Source organism: Dermacentor andersoni, chromosome 1 (genome assembly GCF_023375885.2).
Source record: "Dermacentor andersoni chromosome 1, qqDerAnde1_hic_scaffold, whole genome shotgun sequence".
In the NCBI taxonomy this organism is placed as follows: domain Eukaryota; kingdom Metazoa; phylum Arthropoda; class Arachnida; order Ixodida; family Ixodidae; genus Dermacentor; species Dermacentor andersoni.
Genome location: NC_092814.1, coordinates 126,855,649 through 126,880,023, shown reverse-complemented (window position 1 = coordinate 126,880,023; position 24,375 = coordinate 126,855,649). Strand labels below are relative to the sequence as shown.

General features: G+C 48.0%; 1 protein-coding gene across 1 annotated transcript; it reads left to right on the top strand.

Moving 5' to 3' along the window:
• The first annotated feature begins 4,585 nt into the window (after positions 1–4,585).
• LOC126545863 (uncharacterized) lies at positions 4,586–17,952 on the top strand. Its single transcript, XM_055061995.2, has 4 exons — positions 4,586–4,845; positions 15,289–15,355; positions 16,804–16,844; positions 17,432–17,952. The coding sequence occupies exons 2-4, from the start codon at positions 15,334–15,336 to the stop codon at positions 17,858–17,860; spliced, it is 492 nt and encodes a 163-aa protein (XP_054917970.2). The 5' UTR covers positions 4,586–4,845; positions 15,289–15,333; the 3' UTR covers positions 17,861–17,952.
• Positions 17,953–24,375: the final 6,423 nt, after the last annotated feature.

The window sequence follows — 24,375 nt, the reverse complement described above, 5'->3', positions numbered from 1 at the left end:
GAGAAGGAATGAGTCGGGTATATGTACTGTCGATCCCGGCGGTGCCAGTGCTAATTTCGGATCAGGGATCGTGCCAAACACATTCTGTGCAGGGTATGTGCTTGGACCTGCCGCGTCAGCTCAGTGACTATGGCGTTGCGCTGCTGACCACCGCGGCCGGGCTCGATCCCGGCCGTGGTCGCATTTCGATGGAGCAATATGAAAAAAAAAAAAAAAAAAAAAGTGCTCGCCGACTAAACTGCTGGTTCTCAATAAAATTATCTCTCTCTCCGCCGACTAAACTGCTGGTTCTCAATAGAATTCTCTCTCTCTCTCTCTCGTGTTCTTAGATTTAGGTGCACATAAAATAACCCCAGGTGGTGAAAATAAATTCGGAGCGCCCCACTACGGCGTGCCTCATAATCAGATCGTGGTTTTGGCACGCAAAGCCCCAGAATTTATCTTATTTTATTTTTGGTGTATACGTATTTGAAGAAACGAAGGCGCCAGGTTCTCGAAACTCGTCCATGACGAGAAAAAGATGCGAAAAAAAAAAAAATAGAAAGACAAATATAAGAGCTCGGCTCAAAATCTTCGAGTCACTGTATTCTGTGCGTGACACATTCTATCGGCTCTGCAGAACACTGTTGAGACCAATATGGACATTTCGCTTTATGCTCTTGGAAGCAGCAGGAGCGCTATACGTGAGCTTCGCTGCAGATCTCACCGACAACTTTCATACCTCGCGCAGTTGTGGGGCACAGCCAGCGGCTACACTTGCAGATGCCTCGACAAAGTCAAATACCTCCTCTGTCGAAAGGCTGACACCGGAATGAGGCGACCCGTTTCTCTGTTATCCGATAGCTTCTTAAGTAAACGTCTCCGTCATCTAGGTGCCTATTCGTTTATCTTGAAAATGCCAGGGGACACATATTAAGCGCATCCTACATGCGAGCACCCTGCATGCGTTGAATGGCGGGTGCGTAGTTCGGTCATATTTGCCGTTTGCACCGCCGCTTTCATGGTCACCAGCAATTTCCCACCGGATGCAGCCCGCACATCTTCGAAAACATCCGCATTATTTCATACTTTCAACTCAAGAATAATGGTGCGTTCGCATTCGAGTGCAGCAAATTTTAGACGAAAGAAACTGTGGGGCGTGATCATCAGAAGCAAAATTCTAGGCCGGAAAAACGATGAAATAGTTTAGAAATGAACTTTGCCTGGAGTCGATCACCGCCTATCTGCAACTCGATTCCGGCACCGTGGCAGGAATGTAATTTCTTCGTTGGGCTGTAGATATCACTCCTTTTAACACGGAAGTGTTTTACGCTTGGCTCCATCGAAAAATCTGTCCCATGTCGGTACGTCACGCAATCATCATCACGCAAATCCGTGAGATGGCGATACCTTACCGCTTTGTGCCTACGTAATGGTTAGGAAAATAAGTATAGAAAAGTTTGCTTTATTAAGGTAATTTGCTCTTGATGGCGTATGCTTGTTGCAATGAAGATATTTAGGCATCATTTGTTTTCATTTCCCCTGAGTATTCTCGTAGAATAGACGGCTGGCGTCCTCGATGCCTATGAAAGTAGTAAAGATGGTAAAGTGTCCTGCGGTGTCGGCCCAGCTCAGTCGGCTTCTACGGGCGACGGCGTTCCTGGCAGTGTTCGCTTTTTCGAAGGTGATTCGGTGAACCGCTGGGCGGCGCCGCGGCTGCTCACGCAGTGTTCTCGCGTTTGATGCCCTTTGAACGGGCGCTCGCGCGCGATGCCTGTTCGAGATATCCGTAGCGAAAGTCCGCTAAATGCATTTCGTAGGACATTTTACGGACACATATATTGAAAGAGATGCCGGTCTTAGAAATTCTGCTTAGCAGAGATGACTCCGGTTAACGCTTGGCTTCGTTTTAGCTAATTTTAACCTTTCCTAAAGTGAATAATTAAGAGGCAATTGATGAATCTTTTTTTTATTAGTAACAGTAACGTTGAGATTTCTCACTTGGGTAATTTACACCTCTTCCACAGATCTATCTGCAAAGGCGGAAAGGCGCTAGGTGTCGCAAGCGACTTTTAAAGAAAGCGTGTTCGAATTTAAAACACATACACAGACTCACGAACGCACACAGCCGAATCGTTTGATCCGTTGCTCATTTCCTTTCCTTCCAGGCAGACTCACATCGAGTTATTGCATGCATTTTGTATCTCTTAATTTTTTATTCTTTGTATCAACTTTTACAGCCTTTAGCTGTTTCCCCAGCACAGGGTAGCCAGCCGGCTCTTCCACTGGCTAACCTCCCTGTATTTCCCTTTCTTTTTTCTCTCCTCTTCTTCCAGTCAGACTCTTGCGGCGAGGAAATGTAATTTGAAGAGTTAGACTTCGTCACTTTGTCACTGTAGGTAGACGTCGTCTACCCTGCTTAATTCAGAGTTGTGCAAAAAGTAGTAATTGACAACACACACACACACACACACACACACACACACACACACACACACACACACACACACACACACACACACACACACACACACACACACACACACACACACACACACACACACACACACACACACGCGCGCGCGCGCGCGCGCACACGCACGCACGCACACGCACACACGCACACACACACGCACACACACACGCGCACACACACACGCACACACACACGCACACACACACGCACACGCACACACGCACCCACACGCACGCGCACACGCACGCGCGCACGCACGCACACACACACACACACACACACACGTTTAACCAGCAACCTCCTACCGAACTTGTTTCAAAGCTTACGAATGCCAATCAGTGAGCACTTTCTTTTTTCTATGCATTTTTAATTGTATTCCAACTAACAAGAGGCAAGAAGCTTGCGAACTTATTGTGCGGCGTATGATGTGGGACCACCATTCATTTTACGATTTTTGTTTGAGATGACCGCAGCGCTAAGTGTTCTTAATTCAGCCACAACGACTATACTAGGCGTATTAACCGAGTTCTTCTGAACATATCACGACTTTAAGTGAACCAAAAGAGGAATCGCTTAACCTATCTCTTGTGTATAAAAGTTGCAGAAACACATGCCTTTCTTGTTTGCCTAGCGCGAAATAAATACTGTTTTTGATCTTATTGAAACTGAATGTTTTTTCTCTATTTCTCGGCAAGAGAAAAAGATCGAGATAGGGGATAGCGTGAGCACGTCATTTACTAGACAGCGCCGTAAGCTTAACCTGAACAGAAATGACAAGCGCTTATCCTGTCTATATATGTCCTCCCCTCTCTGTGATCATGTTTTCGGCGATAAATTCATTATCGTTCGACCGGCACCAATACCCAACTGAAGGTATTACCAAAAATGACAAGGTTCAGTCTTCTTGTACAGCGCGTTATTTCCCTGTCGGTCAAATGAGGCAGCGGAACAGAATAGGTGAACTTCCACCTTGCAAGGACTTTCACGTCTCTTTCGCAGACAGTCATGTGAGAAGTGTGACAGTGTGACTAAATCCCGTTCGGCTACGTGCTCGCATCCAAAGGTTTCCAATCGCTGTAGGCATACAGCATATGTCAAAGGTATAGTCACCGAGGTTTTTAAGGTGTATGCATACGCTCGAGTACTCCTGCATATGCATCATCGCTCTACACGGTAGCAGTGCCGTGAAGAATGAGACAGCACAAGCGAGGTCATGGAGGGGCAGAGTTGAATTTTAGAATGCGTGACGGGAGCGACGCTGTCTTTTGCCGGACCGGTTGTAGGGCAACCGAAGCAGCAGTGGGCTCGCCCATCTCCCATGTCAGAAAACAATAATGACCGGGCCAGCTTTTGAAACGTAGTTGCGTTTGTCGAGCCCCGTTGGCTATTTCTAGAGCCTCGAAGAAACCACAACGAACGAGACGCCAGCTCAGCCAGCGCCGATAAACGCGTGCGAACCCCGTCTCTGGCACGCACGCACGCACGCACGCACGGAGGGCGGACGAACGCGCAGCCGAGAATACGACGACGACGGAGGAAAGGGGGCGTGAGGCACGGGGCCGAGCCTGCGCGTGTCAGGGCTGTCTCCTTTGAACGAGTCGAGAACGTGCGATTCGCAAGAAAAACAAACCGACCAGCAGGAAAAGGGACCACAACCGAGCAAGGAAACAAGCCAGGCAGCCGTCGAAGCTCTCTGCGCACCGTGTGCCCCGAGCCTGCGCTCGCATGCACCCCATTGCACGCGTTGACCAGCGGAACCGCGAAAACGACTGGAGCACAAGACCGACCGCGGGGTAGCGAGCGATCGTCCAGGCAAGGGCTGCCGCACCTCCTCGCTGCAGTGCCGCCACTGACGGAAGGACGTCAGGAAGAGATACGGGGGAGGTCAGGGAAGTCGCGTCCCAACCAAGAGAGAGTGCACCGAACATCGCGATGCCCGCTGGTCGACCCGGCCGCCGAGGAGGAGCCCCGCAAATAGGCTCCGGCTGCCCCGTGACCCCTCGGCCCGGGCACCGCTCGGCGTGCAGCACCGGCTGAATGGACGCCACTTCTCCTTTCGTCCGCATGGAGAGCATTTTGACGAATTGTTCTCGACGCGGTTCGCCAATGGGCATCTCCGGTGGAAAGGAAACACTGCGGCCCGCGCCGGGCCTCCCTCGAGAGAAAATAAAGATTAAACAAAGCTTAGCTCGGCGGATGCTTATAAGAGATAGTTCGCCTCCTGGAATCCTGCTTTTTCGCGACCGTTCGCCTCACTCGCGGGAACTTGGGACGATCCGTGAAGCATCGCGCAACAATTTCACGACACGCGTTGCGGAGCTGTATAGTGCGCCGTCTGCGACGCCGATTCGGATTGCCCGCTCACTTCTGTGTAGTGACCAAGTGTGAAGGTAAGCTGTGGTGGTCGGTGCCAGCGTGGTTGGACCAATATTTTCGCGATAACCCGTTTTGGAGAGAGTGACACATTTCTTTTCTTCACATTTTCCTTAATTGTGCTGTTTTTGTAAAATGTTTTGAGCAACTGCACGTGTGTATGACTGGCCTTTGTTCTCAGGCCTCTGTATTCAATACAGCATTATTTGCTTTAAATTCCCAGAGACTGTTAAGAACGGTGTTCTTCACTTTCCCGAGATTCGGAGCGCTGCTAAAGGAGCCCTGCAATAGAGCCTATAGTAGCAGATCGTGTCGCCCACGCAGTGGCTTCAAAGCTTTTGGTAAAGAGTGTACGTAAGCAACACTGTTTTGCTATCGGCTTGTTACTTTCCCTCATTTTTTGAAACTGTCACTCTAGCAGTGTCACTTTCTTGCTTCTCTTATGGGAAAGATGTACTTTCGGACCCTTGCACTGTGCAACCATTGATGCTTTTGTCTTCCGAAACAGAGGGGAAAAGAAACTACGAGAAACGAGACCTTTCTCGTGCGTTTCTTTCTTCACATGCACTATGAGCTATACAGGGTTGTTAGCTGTGCAGGATATTTTTTTATACCGATTATAGGCGTGATGTGATGAACAACCGCACGTGTTCGCATTGCTAGTACCTTCCTCCCTCTCCTTTCTTTTTTATCATCCCTTAACCTCCTTACCGTCTTGTAAGGTAGCAAACCGGACGTGCGTCTGGTTGATCTCCCTGCCTTTCCTTCCTCCTCCTCCTCCTTATATCACTCATTAATCTTGTGAATCGACGTCCTATCCTAAACATACAGGTTCCGCACGAGAAACATAACACTGAGTGATGATTTTAATCTTTTTATTTTTCAGGCCATCGTTTGCATTGAGGGAAAATAATATTTTACGTGACAGCAGCGGGAAAAGTTCGGCAGAATCCTTGGCTATCGTTGAAGGGGCAGGTAATGCGTTAGCACTGGCTGCCTCTTGACGTTAGTGAGCAGTTTCTTTTGCTAGGTCTTGCTCATGTTCACGAACAAGCATCAAACATTCTCGGCGCTCATGAACGGCCCCGATCTCGCGGTGCTTGCCGATAGACGGCAGCTCTTTTCGTTTCACTCGACATCGATGGCGCGCCAAATGTGTCCGTCCGATGTTCTTGACACATCAGTAGCGCCGGCCGCACGGTTCGTGATGGTGTTCCTGACAAACCACCACAACAAAACAAGCGTCCCCATTACACTGTAGGAGACCGGATTTGTCCGCATGCAATAGTGCAAGGCGGTTCTTCCGTGTATAACGTGTACGTTTCTCTTTTGCTCTTCTCCTTACTTTTCTATTTTACCGGCACATTCTGAATCTTTAGTCAGATATGTGCATGAATGAGGAGAAATGGGAAGGCCTAATAAGGGACACTTGAGGCCAGGATGCAGCTCGAGCAACGACACGACTGCGAATAGTGCCGCAGGATTGCACGGATAGCCATATTCTGGATAAGCGATGGCATGCTGAAATACTAATAAGCGAATACGCGAAGGATAACTAGAAGCGAATCGACAAAGATTTTCGTTCGTGAGAACAGCCACTCATGAGCCCATCGCGTTCGTTAATGATACGTTTGCTGTGATCAATGGTCGCCACTTCTTCTTACGAACAGCTCTTGCGTATACTGTTTTGTGAATACGCGCCCTGCTTTTCGCCTTCCAAGCGCAGCGCCACGCACAAGCCATCGGGTAAAATTGGCACTTGCTCTGCAGTGCTTTGCTCCCATTCAGCTGCAGTCGACATCGCTTTGGTGGCTCGTCCCACCATTTACATAACACACGATGTCATTGTTCAGTCGCTGCTTCATGAACGCTCATTTGTCGGCGGCGCTGCTGTATATTTGCCTGTGCTATTGATGTGCCGGCGGATGTACCTCTACATTACGCGCTTCCGTGAGTGTCGGCTTCGTCTACTTGCTCACTCAATATGCAGTCTCAGGACGGTTATGGAAGCAGTTCGCTTTGAATATGTAAATGTTACAACACTTATGTGATTTCACCCTGGACAGAAAGCGAGCAGACACGAGGACTGCGAATGGCTACTATAAATGTTAAAGCATTTTGCATTGAAATATACGAATACAGTTGAGAAAGCGCAACATACAAACCTAGTGCAGTGTGCAGTGGCACCGCCAACGTTAGTTGCGCGGTCAGAAACAATGTCGCAGTATCACTTGTAAGGCGGAGCATCTATTGCGAGAGCAAATTATTAGACAGCTATGCGTAGTTAGGATATTAGCTTTATAGGCCTTATAAACTCGTAATCATACGCTTACTAAATAAATTAACAAGCATTGTGTCACATGCGCACATGCAAACATGAGCACATTTCACTCGATGAGAGCAGACACTCGCTGTGAAAACGCTGGCATGTCGGAGAGTGGCAGCAGAAGCGAGCTAATTGCCCTTCGTGCTGTCTCTCGCTTCAACGTGAACTTCAACGTGAACACGAAGCCATCAACCCTCGGCGAGCATAGACTCTACCCAGCCCAGATCGCTTTCAAGATAAAAGACAGCTTTAGTTGGCCGTCCGCAACCACCCACGCACGCAGAGCGGAAGGGTGTGCGCACGTAGCGCAACGCGCGCGCACGAAACGGCAATAGTTGGCCGGACACAAAAGTTGAGAAGGAGGTTGCTGACTTGCACGCGCAGGAGCTGGTAGTGTGCTACTCAGCGCCGCCTTATGCCGCCTTCCGAAACTGTGAAGCAATATCAGCCGCCACCAAGTCAAACCACAAGCCGGAGCCATATCTTCCGCAAAAGCCATATCGAAAAAGCTATATCGTAGGCACGTGAGAACACGCGAGAACGTCCCGCAAAGCACACAGAGCCCGCAGCGGATGCTACGCAGCTTATGAAAAGCTGCGGGCGCACTCAAGAGACCGTGCGTGCTCCTGCGTACTGCGCATGCGCACTGTCGCCTCCGCAGCTTTCCTGCGGACGCCCAAATAAAACTGTATAAAGCCTGCGGAAGACGGTGTGCTTCCTCCCCGCCTTCCTCCTGGTGCCCGCGAGAACGAGCCACCATGCTTCTCGGCTCATCCGCAGACACATTCTCTCGCACCCACAGTATACGGCGCGCGGCCGCGATGCATAGCACTTGGAATTTATACGGAACATCACGGCGTCGACGACGCCGATGGCGAAAGTGCGCTTGGAGTGTCCATAGAATTGCTATCGTAATAAAAAGAAAACACGACATTGATATGCGCTCGAGCGTTGAACATACGGGAGCAGTCGGCGACGTCAGTGGCGCGCCGGGCAGTTTCACCAACCTACTGCGGCGACGGGGCTCTACCTTCTCCGCCATCAATAAATCTGTAGACGTCCCGCTATCATCATACAGTAAGAAACGGTAATGAGTTTGTAGCGAGACTACGGGGGCCATGAACAATGGGCCCATTTACTTCAGATTTCTACGCAACTAGTTCTTTTCGCTGTTTATAACTGTAGCTTGAACGATGTGCTGTGGACGTTATCGCAAGGACCAGTCAACCGGTGAATCACGTGATGAAATGAAATGCATGGACGACACGAGTCCTTGTACCACAAGGTCGCAGACTCGCGCTACTGGGGCCGGGCTCACAAATCTTTTCGTTCGCAAGTGATATTTGCCATTAGCCTTCCGCCTTCGCTAATGATGTGTCCCAGATCACGCGGTTAGCTGGCATCCGCTCTTGCGAACAGTTCTAGCGCACAAACATTTTGTGTATGCGGAGCAAGCCCTGTTGTGAGCTCTCAACTTCTGCCACTTTAGAGTGTTGCACGTGGTATCCCATATTAGGCAATTTAAACGTGATCAGGCTTTCTGGATATGAATCGTTTATGTCGTCAACTGTTGGTGAAAACAGTAACGTTTTGGCGTTTATTCGCCATGACCTCATTTACATTCATCAGCCTGTGCCACCTAACTTCGATAATCAATATATCTGCCTAACAATACGGAAAAAGAATTTTACCTTTACTTTTGTGGGCGCCTACCTATCTCCATCAAGTCGATTTGGTCACAAAAGACTACGAGACATCCTATCAACTCCCGATCCCTGGGTCATTTTTGGAGATTTCAACGCCCATCATACACTCTGGGGAAGTTTGAAGATCAACGCGAGAGGCAGAGCGCTGGTATCTTTCACCTCCAGTAATGAACTTTGGCTGCTGAATGATGGAAGTCCTAAGTTTCTGCGTGGCTCCACATACAGCAGCTGTCTTGGCTTGGTTTTGTCTCACGAAGCCTTGTCAGACGTGCTGAGTGGTTTGCGGACATGGAGACGCACGGAAGCGACCATATCCCCATGTACGTCAAGATCAGAGGATTGTCCCCTTCCAAAATACGAGATACGATCCAAAGAGTGGACTGGTCTAAATTTCAGTCTGTAATGGAAGAACACTGCGACGCCAATCCATATTTCGACTTGGAAGAGGCAATCAAGAGCGCAGTGCAAGACACGCGTACTCTCACATGCTCTTCGAAACTGACAGAATTTCATGTGGAACTAGAACGACTTCGAGCAATCCGGCGACCTGCTGAACGAAGATACCGAAGTACGACGACAATGGACGATTTACGGACCGCCAGACGCACGCAAAAGAAGATCCAGCGCCGGTTGGAAAAGCTCGAATCGCAACGTTGGACTGCCTTCTGTGAGTCGCTAGATCCACGCAAGCCTTTATAGCAACTATGGAGAACGGTGCGCGGTCTCCGGACACTCCCCGTACAGAGGTTCCCATTCAAGGCTCTTCCCCCTGTCTCAAAAGAGATCGGATATTGGCGTGGCAGAGGATTTCTGCGTCAGATTATCCGGCCAACTCACAGCTCCCCATATCCCGTGGTGCTGTGAGCACCACGGGAGCACCACGGGATCACCGCATGGATCTACCATTCTCAATCCACGAACTTAAGGCAGCATTAGCTTTCTGTGGCCGTACATCAACGCCAGGACCTGATGGAATTTCCTACCGAGCTCTGCTTCCCCTGGGTGAGCGAGCGAGAGGTGCTCTCCTTGAGCGATACAATGAATCTTGTAGAGATGGTGCGCTACCAACAAGCGGGAAGACCAGTCGCCTTGTTCCACTGCTGAAGCCTGGCAAGTCGCCGTTGGAACTCTCATCATATCGCCCGATCGCTTTGGCAAGCTGTGTGGGAAAAGTAATGGAGACGATGGTCCTGCGACGCCTGGAGCGGTACGTGGAGTACCACAACACCTACCCGGATGCCATGGCGGGCTTTAGACGTGGTCGATCATCGGTCGATAACGTTGTCGACCTGGTCACCTAAATTCAGCATGAGAAATGCCGTAAGCGTTTCTGCGCTTCTTTGTTCCTCCACGTCAAAGGGGCGTATGACAACATTACGCATGAATCCATCCTCTCTACTCTCGCAGACGTAGGTGTGGGCGGTCGGACGTTTCAATCGATACGGAGCTATCTCTCCATGCGATCCTTTTTGTAAGCACCGAGGAAGGCCATACTTCTCTACATTATAGCTACCGCGGGGTCCCCTAGGGCGGTGTACTTAGCTCTGTGTTATTTAATCTAACCCTAATTGCTCTCCGTGACCACGTGCCAAGCACAGTTAGGTTATCAATGTACGCGGATGACATCTGCATATGGACGTCTGCAGTAACACGCCTACAGTTGCGAGCGACAATTCAGAGAGCCGCCACCTAAACTGCTATATACCTGCGTAATCGAGGCCTGGAAATTTCCTCCGAGAAATGCGCACTAGTGCCATTTACGCGCAAACCCATGGCAAACTACAACGTAATGATAAATGGCCAAATAATACCACATGTTCGATCGTACAAGTTTCTAGGTGTCATAATCGACAGGGACTTCTCATGGAGCCCTCACGTATCAAACGTGAAAAAAACGATAGAGTTTGCCAGCAATAGAGTTTGCGATAGAGTTTGCCAGCAATAACCAACGCAGAAAAAACGAATCTACGCACAATACAAAGTGTTCAGACTCAAGCGCTCCGGATCTGTCTAGGCCTGCCTCGGAGTGCATCAACATTGGCTACGATAGCAATCGCTAGAGACCACCTTGTCAAGACTCACATTGAAATTGAAGTGCTTAGGACCCACATAAGGCATCTAACCAGGACTCCTCGTCACCACTTAGTCTCCCTACCAGTGGACAGACCTCGCACATCTTTCAGCCAAACGATAACCCCACATGGTGAATCATTTCCAGCTTGTTTTACTCTGGCTGCGAGACCTTCAATTCCTCCACGGTGCCCCGCTCAGCGAAAAATCAACCTCACAATACCTGGCATCACGAAAAGAGCTGATCTGTCATCACCAGCCCTTAAACAGCTCACGCTACTATTTTTGTACGAGAAGTACTGTGACTCTACGCTTGTCTACACTGATGGGTCTATCCTGCCAAACAGCTCCGCGGCAGCAGTCCCGATACCAGTGAAAGTCAGAACAATCAAATTTGCGACGACTCACGCGACAACGTCGACGGCAACAGAGCTCTCAACGCTCTTTACTGCCCTTCATTACATTGGTAATGAATCGCCACACAAGTGGACGATCTTCTGCGATTCAAAGTCGGCATTGCAGTCTCTACTGTCACCTTTACGACGCGGACTGCACGAACAGCTAATATTTCGCATTACAGGGACGTTACACCGTATAAGTGACGCAGGACATAAAATAACTTTCCAACGGCTTCCAAGTCACTGCGGGATTATCGGCAATGAACGGGCCGATCAAGCTGCCCGTTCAGCCATGCAGGTTAGCACCACGTACCAATTCCACTTTCTAGAACTGACGCTGCACGGAAGCTCCGCCTGCTTGCTCGGCAGTGCACCACGTCGAAATGGAATGACCCCCTTTTAAGAAATTCTCGACTGTACACCCTTGATCACAGGTTAAGCCTTCGAGCGCCATCACAGCTTCGTCGTGGAGACGCATTGCTTTTGCATCGACTGTGGTTGGACGTTGCCTTTACCAAAGCCTATGCATTCCGCATAGGGATGACCGACACCGCAACCTGTGACCACTGCGGCCATGAAGAATCGATTGACCATATTTTGTGCGCCTGCCCGCAGAACAGTCCACAGAGGGAATGCCTTCGCCACGAACTTGACCAACTGGACGACCAACCGCAATCGGAAAAAAAAAATTCTACAACATCGAAAGGACCTAACGTCACAGAAGAAGGTCGTGCAAGCGCTATAGCGCTTTATACGATCTACCGGCTTTTATGAACGTCTTTAACTGGAACGCCTTTTGTGTGTGTGTGTCTCCGTGTGTCCTTTTTGTTTTTTTAACGTTTTCCTTTCTGCACTCTTTCTAACCCCTATCTCCCATCCCCAGTGTAGGGTAGCAAACCGGAGACTGATATTTTATTAACCTCCCTGCCTTTCCTCTTCATCTCTCTCTCTCTCTTTCTTTAAACGTGCATAGACCATGGCCCGACGATGCACGCCGGAGCGTAGTGGAACGGAAGAAGGGACGGACGGATAGACGGACAGAGCAAATACAGTTTCGTGATATGACTGCTGTAGCCAGTACAACTTTGTCCTCTAGCATTTCCATGTACTCCGCCTCAGCAACTGGCATACATTGCCGTGGTAGCGGGGCGTACCAAAGTGCCTTCAAAGTAATCAAATAATTTAGGTTCCGTATTTTTTTACTCCCATTGTACATAATGGTGCGGTCTGACACGTAACACGAGGTCTTTGTGCATACACGGCGGTTGAATATGAAAGGGAATGCATAATCGATATTCAAGCGATAAATGACATTTAAACTTTACCTGCTGACGCATGTAACGCAATTCGAGCCTTGAGGAGACTGACCTGTGGTGTTTGCTCGATTTCAACTTCGCAACCAAGGACATTTGGCGGTCTTGGTTGTAAATCAAGTGTTTCCCTTCATATTGGACCCGCCTATGTCCCAAGTAAGATGGAACCCATCACAAACGTTACCGGCGTTGGTTCGGCGCCGTGTGGTGGCAGTTGAGGGCCACTGAGCCAGCATAATGTAAGGAGTCCTTTCGCTCGATTCTATTACTTTCTTAATGTTGTGTCGGGTTTTCTTGTGCAAAAGCAAGTAAAGTCATTTTGTGCCATATTCCTTTATTATCATATCCCGTTCACGACCGGACGACCCGGTGGCATTATTACAATTGCTAATAAATACAGCGTGGCGTGGCATTCCCGATGCACTTTCCTAAGCACCACAGATGAGTTCTTTTGCTCGTGTTGTATTCGTTTGTCCCACAGGCGTGCCGGCATTGCGGAGTGGGTTCTAGTTTGTTTACGTTCCAACGCTGGCTGCAGGCAATGGTGAAGCAGTGGACACGGACGCCCCATTTGGTGATCACTTTGTCAGAAGGCACTTCGCACAGACTTCCTCGCGCCTGCAGCGCTGGTGCTGAGTTAGTCGTGCCGGATTAAACCTTTGTTGCCCATACGGTGCTCTACCTTCAAAAAAATATCACTGATTTTTCCGGAGCAGCAGTAGGAGCTGTAGTAGGGGCTGGGCCTGGTGTCCTGGTGCAGTATCTTCGCTCTAGGCAGGCTTTTCGTATGCTGCGTTCCGTGACTTCTCAGGAGCATTTTTGAGTTGTCCCCTTGGAGTTAAATAAACGCACAGCGCTTTAGCAACCGCGGTTTAACGCTATTGCCTGATGTCACGCCGTGAGCATTATTGGTTTTGCGTCTCGCCCACGTCAGGTTAGGTTAGCTTAGGTCTAGGCTAGGTTTAGGTTAGCTCAAATTAGGTTAGCGTAAAAGGTGTTAGGGTTAAGCGGCGTATTCTCGCAGCAGTTACGCGGTGCGGATTATTGTCTTTGCGTCTCGGCCATGTTAGGTTAGGTTAACGTTAGGTTGGATTAACGTTTGGTTACGTTACGTTATGTTAGCGTTAGGTTAGATAAGGGTGGGTTAGCGTAAGAGGCGTTAGGGTGGCGCGGCGTAATCTCACAGCAGTTACGCTGGGCGGATTATTGTCTTTGCGTCTCGGCCACGTTAGGTTAGGTTAACGTTAGGTTACGGTAGGTTAGGTTAGCGTGAAAGGCGTTAGGGTGGCGAGGCATATTCTCACAGTGGTTGCGCCATGAGGATGATTGGCTTTGGGTGTCGTCACGTTTGGTTAGGTTAATGTTAGGTTAGGTTAGGTTAGCGTATAAGGTGTTCGGGTAGCGCGACGTATTCTCATAGCGGTTGCAGGGGCGTAGAGCGTCACAGACGGCCTTTCAGCCACTTGCGTTCAACCGCGGTTGCTAAGGCGCTGCTCCACATTCTAGATTTTCAATATATGTGGCCCGGTCTTTACTACCGTCCCTACTGCTCCCACGGAAACATCTGTGATGTCACTTTCAAGGTATATCGCCGTAAGGCGCAAGAAAGCTGTGGTCTGGCTCGATTGATTTAGCACGAGCGCCGCAGGTGCGAGACAGTCTGTCCGACACAGCGGTCGCAAAATGGGCTGTCAGTGCCCGCTGCTTGGCCTGTTTCACCACGCCGGCACCCAGCGCCCGAGCGTAAGCAAACTCGATCCTATTCCGAAATGCCGGCACGCCTAAGGACAAACGCATACAACACGCTCTAAGAAGCGTCTCCTCCGTAGTGCCTAGGCAGAGTCCATATATTCAAGGAGCAAAAGCCGCCACATTTTCTTTCTCGCACTCGCTCTTACTCGCGCATGCGCACAAACGTCCGGCTCCTTCGGAAGTGCCACGCCCCGCTGTACTTATACTAGCAATTGTAAAGTCCCGACTCGGTGAGAACGTGGGCGGAACAAAGCTTAGACCAGCGACGAATTGCGAAAACGAATAGCATTGGAATAGAATTGTTATTATGTACCATGGTCACATTTCAAGGCACTGAAGCCGCTACAGTTCCCTCTAGTGTGCACAAGAAACGTCCAGTGTGCCAGATGTAGACACCACCATAAGGCTTGGTGCCCGCTCCGGTGACCTGGGCTAAAGTCATTTGCGACAGGCGGTGTACATTCCTTTCTGAGTGGTTGGCGCAGCCGATATCTTTGACTAGAATGCAACAACATATAGAGACGGAGTACCTTTGTGATCAAGAGCAGTGTCACTCACCTTCAATCTTGACGTGCTCCCCTCGGTGCGTATTCTCAGAGTACGCTGTAGAAAGCGATGGCTAACTTCGAAGACCAACATGTTATTTGCGAATGCAGCCGGCCAATCACAAAAAATTATTTCGACTCTCCCACAAAACAATTAGCTAACTTTCTAGCTTTCATTTGTGAACCAAGAAAAAAAAAGAAAAGAAAAAAAAAGAGAGGAAGAGAAGAAATAATAATACATTAAACATCGTTGAATAGCGTCTCCGTGCTTTTATTTCAAAGTGTTCTCTCTGATGAGATCAGTGGTTTGCTTGTGATAGACACAAATTTTCTTTTCATTTTTGTTTCAGCTGGTCAAGTATTATCCCCCAGAAAGTTCACGTGGCTTCGTTGTAATGAAGATCTACATAGTCCTCGGTTAGTGTCCTTTTTTTTTTTTGTCTTTGCAGCAATACATGTTGTGCCATGCTGTGTTGAAAAAGACAGCAGTAATCAGCAGTCATTAAAACTTCTTTCTGGGCGAGTTGGTGCATACTTGACATAAAAATTGTAACAGCGCAAACACATGCATCCACAAAGTAACAAGGACGAGACACAAATGCTGTAGACACAGCGCTTGTGTCTCGTCCTTGATAATTTGTGGTTGCATGTGTTTGCGCTGTTACAATTTTTATGTCCAATCATCAGTCAGTACGCGCTATAGCGGACTGTCAACGTTCATCACTGATTTCCTTCATACACACGGCTTCACCTTTACTTCTGTCAATTCGCGCCAGAAAAAGCTTATAGCTTTTGGCGAAACCCGACAACTAGATAAATGGCTGTATGAAAATGTTATCACAATGAAATAAATAATAATAAAAGAAGAAATATGATGGTAACTGTAAGAAGTGACCGGCAAAGCTGCATATGCCTTAGATAATAAGTGAATGGGCGTCTTGGGCACCTTGCCATCAGAAAAATGTTCACACAGTACTGCAAAAGAATCAGCACAGTTCCTTGAGGATTCAAGCATATCTAAATATTACTACATCTGATTACTGTACTTTTAATATCCATTAAGCGTTCCATTTATAGATGTGCGTATACTTCTATCTGGACACCTACATAATCTTGTTTCTGTATTTCCGTAGCTCTTGTTTTCGTGTTCGCGAGTGTTGTTTTTGGAGTGGGCCATTCCTAACGGAGCTCATTTGCACGTGCACTGTGACATTTCTATTTTTTAAGCACAGCCCATGTAACTTTTTTCTTTCCCTCTTGTTTGTAGCATTTGAAATGTTTCGTGCGTATTTATGGTGTTGAGTTATAAGAGTAACTAAAGCCACCTACAGCCGCCGAAGCTCATGAACACAACTAATAGTAATAATAATTTTAAAAATATCCCTGCTACTGCTTATTTGTTGCTTTGTAATACATACCAACCTGTTAAAACTACTAAAACGCGAGGGCGCACGTTTGAAACAAGGTAACATTTTCTTATTTATTAATGAGTTCTATGCAAGAGATTTTCATAAAGAAACATATACGCTTCGTTTCTCCATCTCCCACCCGCATCCGCTCTCTTTTTTTCTGCACGAAAGTAAATCGCCTCAGACAAAACAAGCGACGCGCTGTCAACGTTGACGACATAGCCTACACGCCGCTGCAGCCTAATGTAATTAAGCGATTGTATCACTGCATATATACGGTTTTGTGGGATTAGCTGGAACTTCAACGAGATCTAAATAATATCTGTTTCGTCGTTATGCATACGCAAGGTCGTTCAGTACTCGCGCCATTTTGTTAAATGACACTGATACATGTACATTAACCAAACTGACCTAATATCGTGTTTTTGTTTTGTTTTCTTTTATTTTTTACAAAAGCGTTCATGGCGGTAGCAGGGGCTGCAAAAGTCCAGACGAGGGTAAGTTCGCCGTATATACCCTCCTATACCTCTTGAGAGTTTGCGATATTAGAAGACACTTCAACATGCATGAAATGCGGGATGTGGACAACGTGAAGTAACGGTGGCATTCTAACAGGTTTTGAATTATTGGCCTTACTCAATTTTTTGATGTACGGTAAGTGTCCTTGCATCGCGTAAGCTTTTTGTAAAATTTAACGAGTAGAACCGTATTTCTTAGAAACTAAGAAATAAGATGCGAATGCATTTTTTTCGAGTCTAGTAGCCGGGCTCGTGCGCTGGGCTATTTTCCCGTTCAGTGACTGTGCGCTATTCACGACCAATTTTAAACGCACACATTAAACGTGCTCTGGCAGTTCTGTTATTATTATTTTTCTTATGCGCAAATTTGATAAATTGGAGTCGCTGGGTGAAACAGCCACAACGCTGACGGCTCAGTTTTCAAGCGTTCGCAGAGCGCAGTTCTTCTACGGCAAGCTGTATATCGCATGGACGAACGAAGTTCCAGCCGTCTCATATTCTAAATACGAAGTGACATGGCGTCGTATGCAGCGTGAACTGAGTGTCTCGCACCCTTTTTCGAGCAGACCCGCCGTGCGGCGTACGAGCTCCCCGATGGCGTAGAGTTCGTGGTGGGCGGCGTGCAGACGACCTTCCAGTGCGAGAGGAGCGGCTACTTCGCCGACGTCAGCAACAACTGTCAGCTGTTCCACATCTGCAACGAGATCTACAAGGAGGACGGCTCGGTCGAAATGCAGCAGTACAGCTTCTTCTGCGGCAACCAGACCATGTTCAACCAGCTGAGCCTGACGTGCGCCCATCCCGAGGAGTCGGTGCCGTGCCAGAACGCGCCTGACTTCTTTTACATAAACGACAACATCGGTCGCATCGACACGCCGGTCCACACCGAGGACGACCTGCAGCGTGCTGCTCCGCTTGTGCCGGGCTTTCAGCAGCAGCAACCGTTCGCGGCCGCCTCCAACAGGCACGAAACCAAAGTGTCACCTCAGAAGTGAACTTGCTTTCGGAGTTGTAGCCCCGTTGTCCATTTGCCACCGTTATCACACGTGTTTCCTTTTTATGCTCATGTAAAGTTTCTGTAAATGTGCACGCGTCCACTTTCCATCACATCCTGAAACCGAACGCTGCGTGATTCAACGATATTTTGGGAATAGCGATTGAGATCCTTGAAGGAATCAGTCGTGGTCCACCCAAGCGTTCAGAATTTGGAACGGTCGTGTTTTGTACCAAACATTTGTTTAACTGTATTTCTTAGCCTTTTCAAGGTACTTTTATAAATTCCAATTTGTTGCTTGGCAAGAGAAGGACCAGGAGAGCTGTAGGCCCGTCGGGCTTATATGATACAGTAATATATAGGATCGTGTTTATACGATGCAGACCCGCTGACAACTCACCAATTGCGCTCAAAGGTTGGGTAAAAATAGTTTTCACTGAGCATTGAAAGTGTCTGTGTGAGAAGGGTGCAACCTGGGCTCGGGACGTGAATGAACCTTCCGTGGCATCGTTGTATACGTAAACCCACTGACGCTGTAGCACTCTGTCGCTCCTGTGTGCCATGCATATAATACCACCTCCTTGCTCGTTCGTTAGCACAGCGACAACGGTCTTTGCTTCCTTCGTGACACCATGCATGTCGCTTCCTTTCTGCGCTTTGCCAGCCCACTAACGCGAACGAACTTAGGTGCGGTACGAAGAGACAACATGGTGTCGCCATGGGCAACCACCACTACATGTCCTCTTGTTTGCATGGGAACGGTTCCTGACAGTTTGTCTCGCAGTGTGCATGGTCGGCGCGCCTTGTTATTTATACAACTACAAAAAGGTGACCTCAAACAAAAGAACTTGTTGCTGGGAAAGCTGGTGGTGCTTGCTACACATGCTTTTTAACCGGCGCGAAAAACAGACGCCACACAGGTAACACGCTTATGTGTGTCGCGTTATCCTTGTGCTGTGTTTTTTCTGCGCCGTTAAAAAGAATGTATAAGTGGCATCGAAGCCGTACTCTCTGTAACCGGTGCTTTAAGTTGCTACGCAAGCCTTTGGCCACTCACTAGGCGGCTCTGCTATGTTCTTGCATATGCTCTTGCATTACATGCTGTTAAAACAGTGGTTGGTGTTCGCAGCGTGCTAAGTGGTAGCTAGTACCTGGGGGGATAAGCGTTCAGGCTTGGCTATAAATGATGTAGCGCTAACCGGCTTGGCTATAGGGCAGCATGTCAGCTTTCCCAAACGAGCGGTGCAACTGCCTTAAATGGTCAACTATATAGATTTGGTCACATATGATTGGTCATTGCATGAACCATTCTACAGTCGTTATCTAATCCTGCCTGGTGATGGGTTATGCGCATGTGTAATTTAGTAAGCTTAAAGAGCGGACGAGCAAATCCCACCAAAAAAGTTGTCAAGCAAAAGTTGGGGATCGCTTCGCCACTGTCGCGTTTACTGTCAATTACGTTTAAAATTCTGTTGATTGAATCTCTTGTGTAACTTGGGGACAGCTGCAAGTTACCTTCACCGGCCTTGGGATCATTCTTCACTCACTAACAGCATCTTTAAATGAATCCTTAGTAATGCCACTCGGGCGACATATAAGTTCCCAGAAGGCGTGAACTTTGTTGTTTGTGTCAGAAGCTATTTAGGATGACTGTTCTCTTCACATACTTACTAAAATGTAAGTGGACTAAGGATGACTTAACTCATTGAACTTCAACGCTTGTTTCATTTTGCTTAATCTCGGTCACCTGTAGCTGTTATTTTATTGTCACATCACATTTATTTCATTGCCTATCATCTAATCTCATCGCTGAAGTGCACATGACGAAAGAGTACGCCAAAGACGCAACCGCATTAACGATGTCGATAGACCAAACCAAAGCTTTGAAAAGCTAGCTTATTTTTCGTGTGTGTGCTCAGGGATGTCATTCCCTGGGTGGCCTTTTCACTTTCCTGCCAGTCTCACGCACATAGTTACCGCGATAACTGGTGTAAACATTAAGGATCATAATGGTGGAGAGAAAATTAACCACACTGCAACCACGTAGCGACTTTTCTTTAGGACGTCACAGCAAGCTCCGGGGAAGTGCTTGCGGCAAGCCAGGGCTAAATGAAAGCGCGACTGTCATATCAACTGTCACAATGGCTTCGGGAGCAGTAGAATATTTGGTTGTGATTGTGGACCACTGGCTCTGTCAAGCACATTACCTATGTCATCAATAGCGTAGGAACACACAGTGAAGGCATGTGAGCGACTCGTAACAGCTGCGCATGTCACGCGTGGTACTATCGGCTAGTCCAGTGAGCAAAACGTAGTTAATAGAGAGTTTTAGAATAGGGGCCCCAATATTTTGGGGCCCCAAAGAGCTTTGCGGGTGTTAGCGTTGGGGCACGCAGGAGTGAAGAGTTTTAGAATAGGGCTTTGCGTTTGTAGATACCGTCTTGCGCTGACAGCGCCACTACGGCGTCTAAGAAAAACGATTAAAAATAATTAAATAAAATATACCATCTTATGATATGAATAGTAATTTTGACTTGCGTGTATTCGCGTTTAATTACAAGTTAGAGGTTATTCTTCAAGCAGCAAACAATTAGTTGTGCTTAGTTTGGAGCAACAAAACCAACTTTACGTGCCTTCACCAGCCAAGCTTAGCCGTGTTAGGCCTACGAGCCATAAAATCCACACTCGAATTCGGAATCAGCGGCGTCTAATGAATCAATCTTCATAACACACGCTAGTTGAGAGAAAGCGATAACTGCAGTCACTTCTCCTAGCTTGCGAACTTCACGCATTACCGCGAATCGAACCCAGTTTGGTGCTAGGTTAGAGCCGTCGCTTCGATGGGTGCCGCCATGTTTGTTGACGCAAAGCTTTTGGGAACGCTATTTGAGCTCCCGCTAAATCGGTGAAATAGCGTTCCCAACGCAAAACCCAAACGCAGTTTGCGTCTCGCGCATGCGCAGTGGCTTCGACGCTATTTCTTTGGGGCCCCAAAACGTTTGTGGCCCCTATTCTAAAACTCTCTAATAAGCGCAACACCAAGGCGCGAACGGCATAACATGGTTTGTCGCGTCATGGAAACTCAGGCACTAGACGTAGTTGTCGGTTAGATGACGACAAACGTAGACGAGATGGGATAAAAAGATTCAGCTACAACAGGGGCATTCTACAATCGCGAGCTATAGAGATAAGGCCAGCCGCAGCGTCAGTTCGCGAAAGCGGAATCAATACTCACCAACCGCAGTCATCTGCAGATTAGGCGACTTAGTCGGGGTGGTCATTCCCAATAACAACAGTGCCCCGGAACCCTTTAGGTGTACTGCGATATCAGCGCGTTGCATCTCGTATTACTTGGATTGATGACTGCCTTAGAGTCGCAGAAGACGGTCCAGTGTTGAGGCAGCTCTTAAAAAGTGAACTCAAGTGCAGCTCGTAATGTGCATCCGTAGACGAGTGACTTAACCCTTTGAAGGTTTTAGCCGTACATGTACGGCGGCGGTTTTCTGTCCCGCAAGGTCTTTGCCGTACGGGTACGGTTCCGACCCTCCGTTTGAAATTTCGCGCCATAATGACGATAAGCGCTCATCGGGAGGTGCTGCCACCTCTTAGCACTTACAAGATGCGTTTGAAATTGGTGCTACCTTCTTGGGGAGATAAAAAGAGCTGATTGCTAGCTTCAGCGCGTCGCTCAGACTGCGGCAACGCCCCTTTGGCGGTTTCGGTTTCGCCGCGTGATCGCAACGGAGGCGCGCGAAACGTCATTTTTTTCTTTGTCGGCACTCTCTTGCAGGGCGGTGGAAGTTGATTTCTATCTTGATTGGCGCTGCTCTTAGCTTGCTTATAGCGGCGTTCGCGAGGTATTCCCGCTCTCAGTGGCAACGCGCTTTCGCGGTTTCGGTTCCGCCGCGTGATCGCAACGGAGGCGCGCGAAACGTTGTTTTTCTCTTTGTCGGCACGCTCTCGCAGGGGCCGTGGAAGTCGATTTCTATCTTGATTGGCACTTCTCTTAGCTTGGTTATCACCACTTGCTTATCAGCGCCGTTCGCGAGGTATTCTCGCTCTCCGCGGCAACGCGCTTACGCAAGAGGGTGCCTCAGACCTCTGCCCAAGGCAGCCGCACGCAGAGATGGCATGTGTGCGCAAACAGAACTCCTCGCTTCAGGAGAACAGACACGCATTTTAGGTGTGCAGACTGCGATAAGGCGCTGCGCGTAGACCCGTGTTACAAGGAGTACCACGCTCGCAAATACTATTGAGCATTTTGCAATTCTGAGTGATGCCGACACCAAAATACTGTTCCTAATTATTTTTGACTATTTATTCCCGACTTAATACATTTTGGACATTCAAGATCCGCAAAAAAATAATTTGACCACCTGGGAAAGTTTTTTTCAAAATAATTCGACCCTCAAAGGGTTAAGATGCTCTTTATTTGATCTAAGTCGACGTCGCCGAGGTGACGACTGCAGTTGTCGAGCTGCTCCGAACCATCTGCGTAAACACGCTGCCGCGCTCTGTGCGCTAGTTTGCTTGGTTGAAAGCTCACACCGGCACTCCAGTGGCTTTCTTCCTGATACCTGGAATAGTCAGCTGCATCTTAAGCCGGTGCAGACATCACAAAGATACCAACTGTCGTGTAGTAGGCGTGAATTGTGATGGTAAGTAGGCTTGATGTTCAGAAATTATTTTGTACGTGGCATAATTGCTGGCAGGTATGCAGTAGGGTGAGAGGGAAGCCGAGTCAGTTGCCAAAGAGATAGAGAGAGCTCTTCTTTGTAAGCAGAGGTCGAATGGCGTAAAAGCGCTCTGCTACATGATATGCTATGCAAAGGAGGGGGAAGGGGAGAGAAAGGCCCTGGAAGGAGGGCAGAGAAAAAAAAAACACGACTGGTCACCTTGATTGTATTGCATATTTTTCAAATAATATACATTTATCCTAATGACGCAGGTTTGAGAGCCAACCAAATGATTCAAAATAAGTGAACAAAAAGAGGAGGCCTTGCTGCGCTTTAACGAACTGTGCCAGGGTAATAACTTGCGCTTTACAATTAAACATCCTTGATAGAGCGTTGCCATGTTTATCTTGTATAGGCCCATTTCTCTACTGTACGCACTGCAGTTTAGTAGAATGTGTTCAACCGATTCCACATAGCCGTAGTTTGGCCAAGGTATTGTGTGTGACGTTACGTTTTAGTCATTGGTAAAGTGTCTCTAAATCCATGGATAGACGTTTTGAGAGCTTTGGGTTGATGCAGAAAAGAAATTCCTAGTGGCCAAGTGGAGAAGACAAGAGTTCCTCCAGCTCCTTAAGAACATACCACTTTGGTAAAGCAGATTCAGCTTTCGTGAAAAACAATTTTCTTTATCTTTTTCTATTGTAATCATATTTAGCTGCCTCAACTGCTTTTTCGTTCACGTACTACGGGACGCCTGCCATGACCATGAGTGGCACTGGCTAACACTCCTAGGGCCAGGTCAAGTACACATACACAAATACCCAAGAAAGAGGATGGGAGGAGCCTCAGCACAATTAGCAGAGCACCGCACGCGTAATGCGAAATAAGTGGGTTCGGCTCCCACCGGTGTCAAACTGTCCATTTTCATTTCTCGCTTTCTTATTATTTCTACATTTCACTTAAAAAGCGCAGTTAATTTCCCCTATGCTTTCGTTGGCTTCAGTGTCTCTTGACTTCATGTGATTGTGACTGACAAAAAATTGTAGCCCTCGGTTATGGCCTTCTCGTTCATTTAGTCTAAGCCACTGAAAGGCTATGAGGTTGTCAGTATTATATGCCAAGTGGCGTGAACTATTCAAGGTCACTAATACGCAGGTGACAGATCGAGTTGATAAATTTTGTGCGCAGTCTATTTAAAACTGTCTTCAAGACTAAGAAGATTGTTCAGTGCTGTGGAAGATGTCGTAAGAGGTACCTGGTAGCCTCTCCGATTGCGTACACGCTGTCGATGTTGTTGCTATTTCAAGGAGACAAGAGAAAATGTTTCCCGTGGAAGGCGCAAACTACAGGAAGATCTTTGGGGCATTGATGAGTCATCAGGAGATATATATATATGTCGTGTTTGAGTATTTCGTGCAAAGATGGGCAACCAGCGCTGAAACTTCGCGTACCAGTGCATGCACAAACAGCCTAGCGAGCGGAGCCAGCAGCTTTCACTATGACGTGCGGCAATTTCGCGCCAGAAAATTCAGCGCTATCTTGAGGTGTACGCGTGTCCAGCTTCTGACCTTACATTGGCCCCCCATAACGTTGAATGTAGAAAGCTCCTTGGGGCATAAGTTTACTTGCGGTCGATACTGGAGATGTATATGCTGTCGTATACGCGGATAGACGACACTATCCACTCCATAAAATGCAGTGTGGTGACATTATTTGTGGTGCTCAATTTGGTTCGTATTGCAAACAAAATGCACCCCATGACCTGACCGAATCCTGAAGTTTTTTTTTTAATTTTTGATGTTCTTGCGATGCGACATACAAAATGCTCCTATGCTTGAAA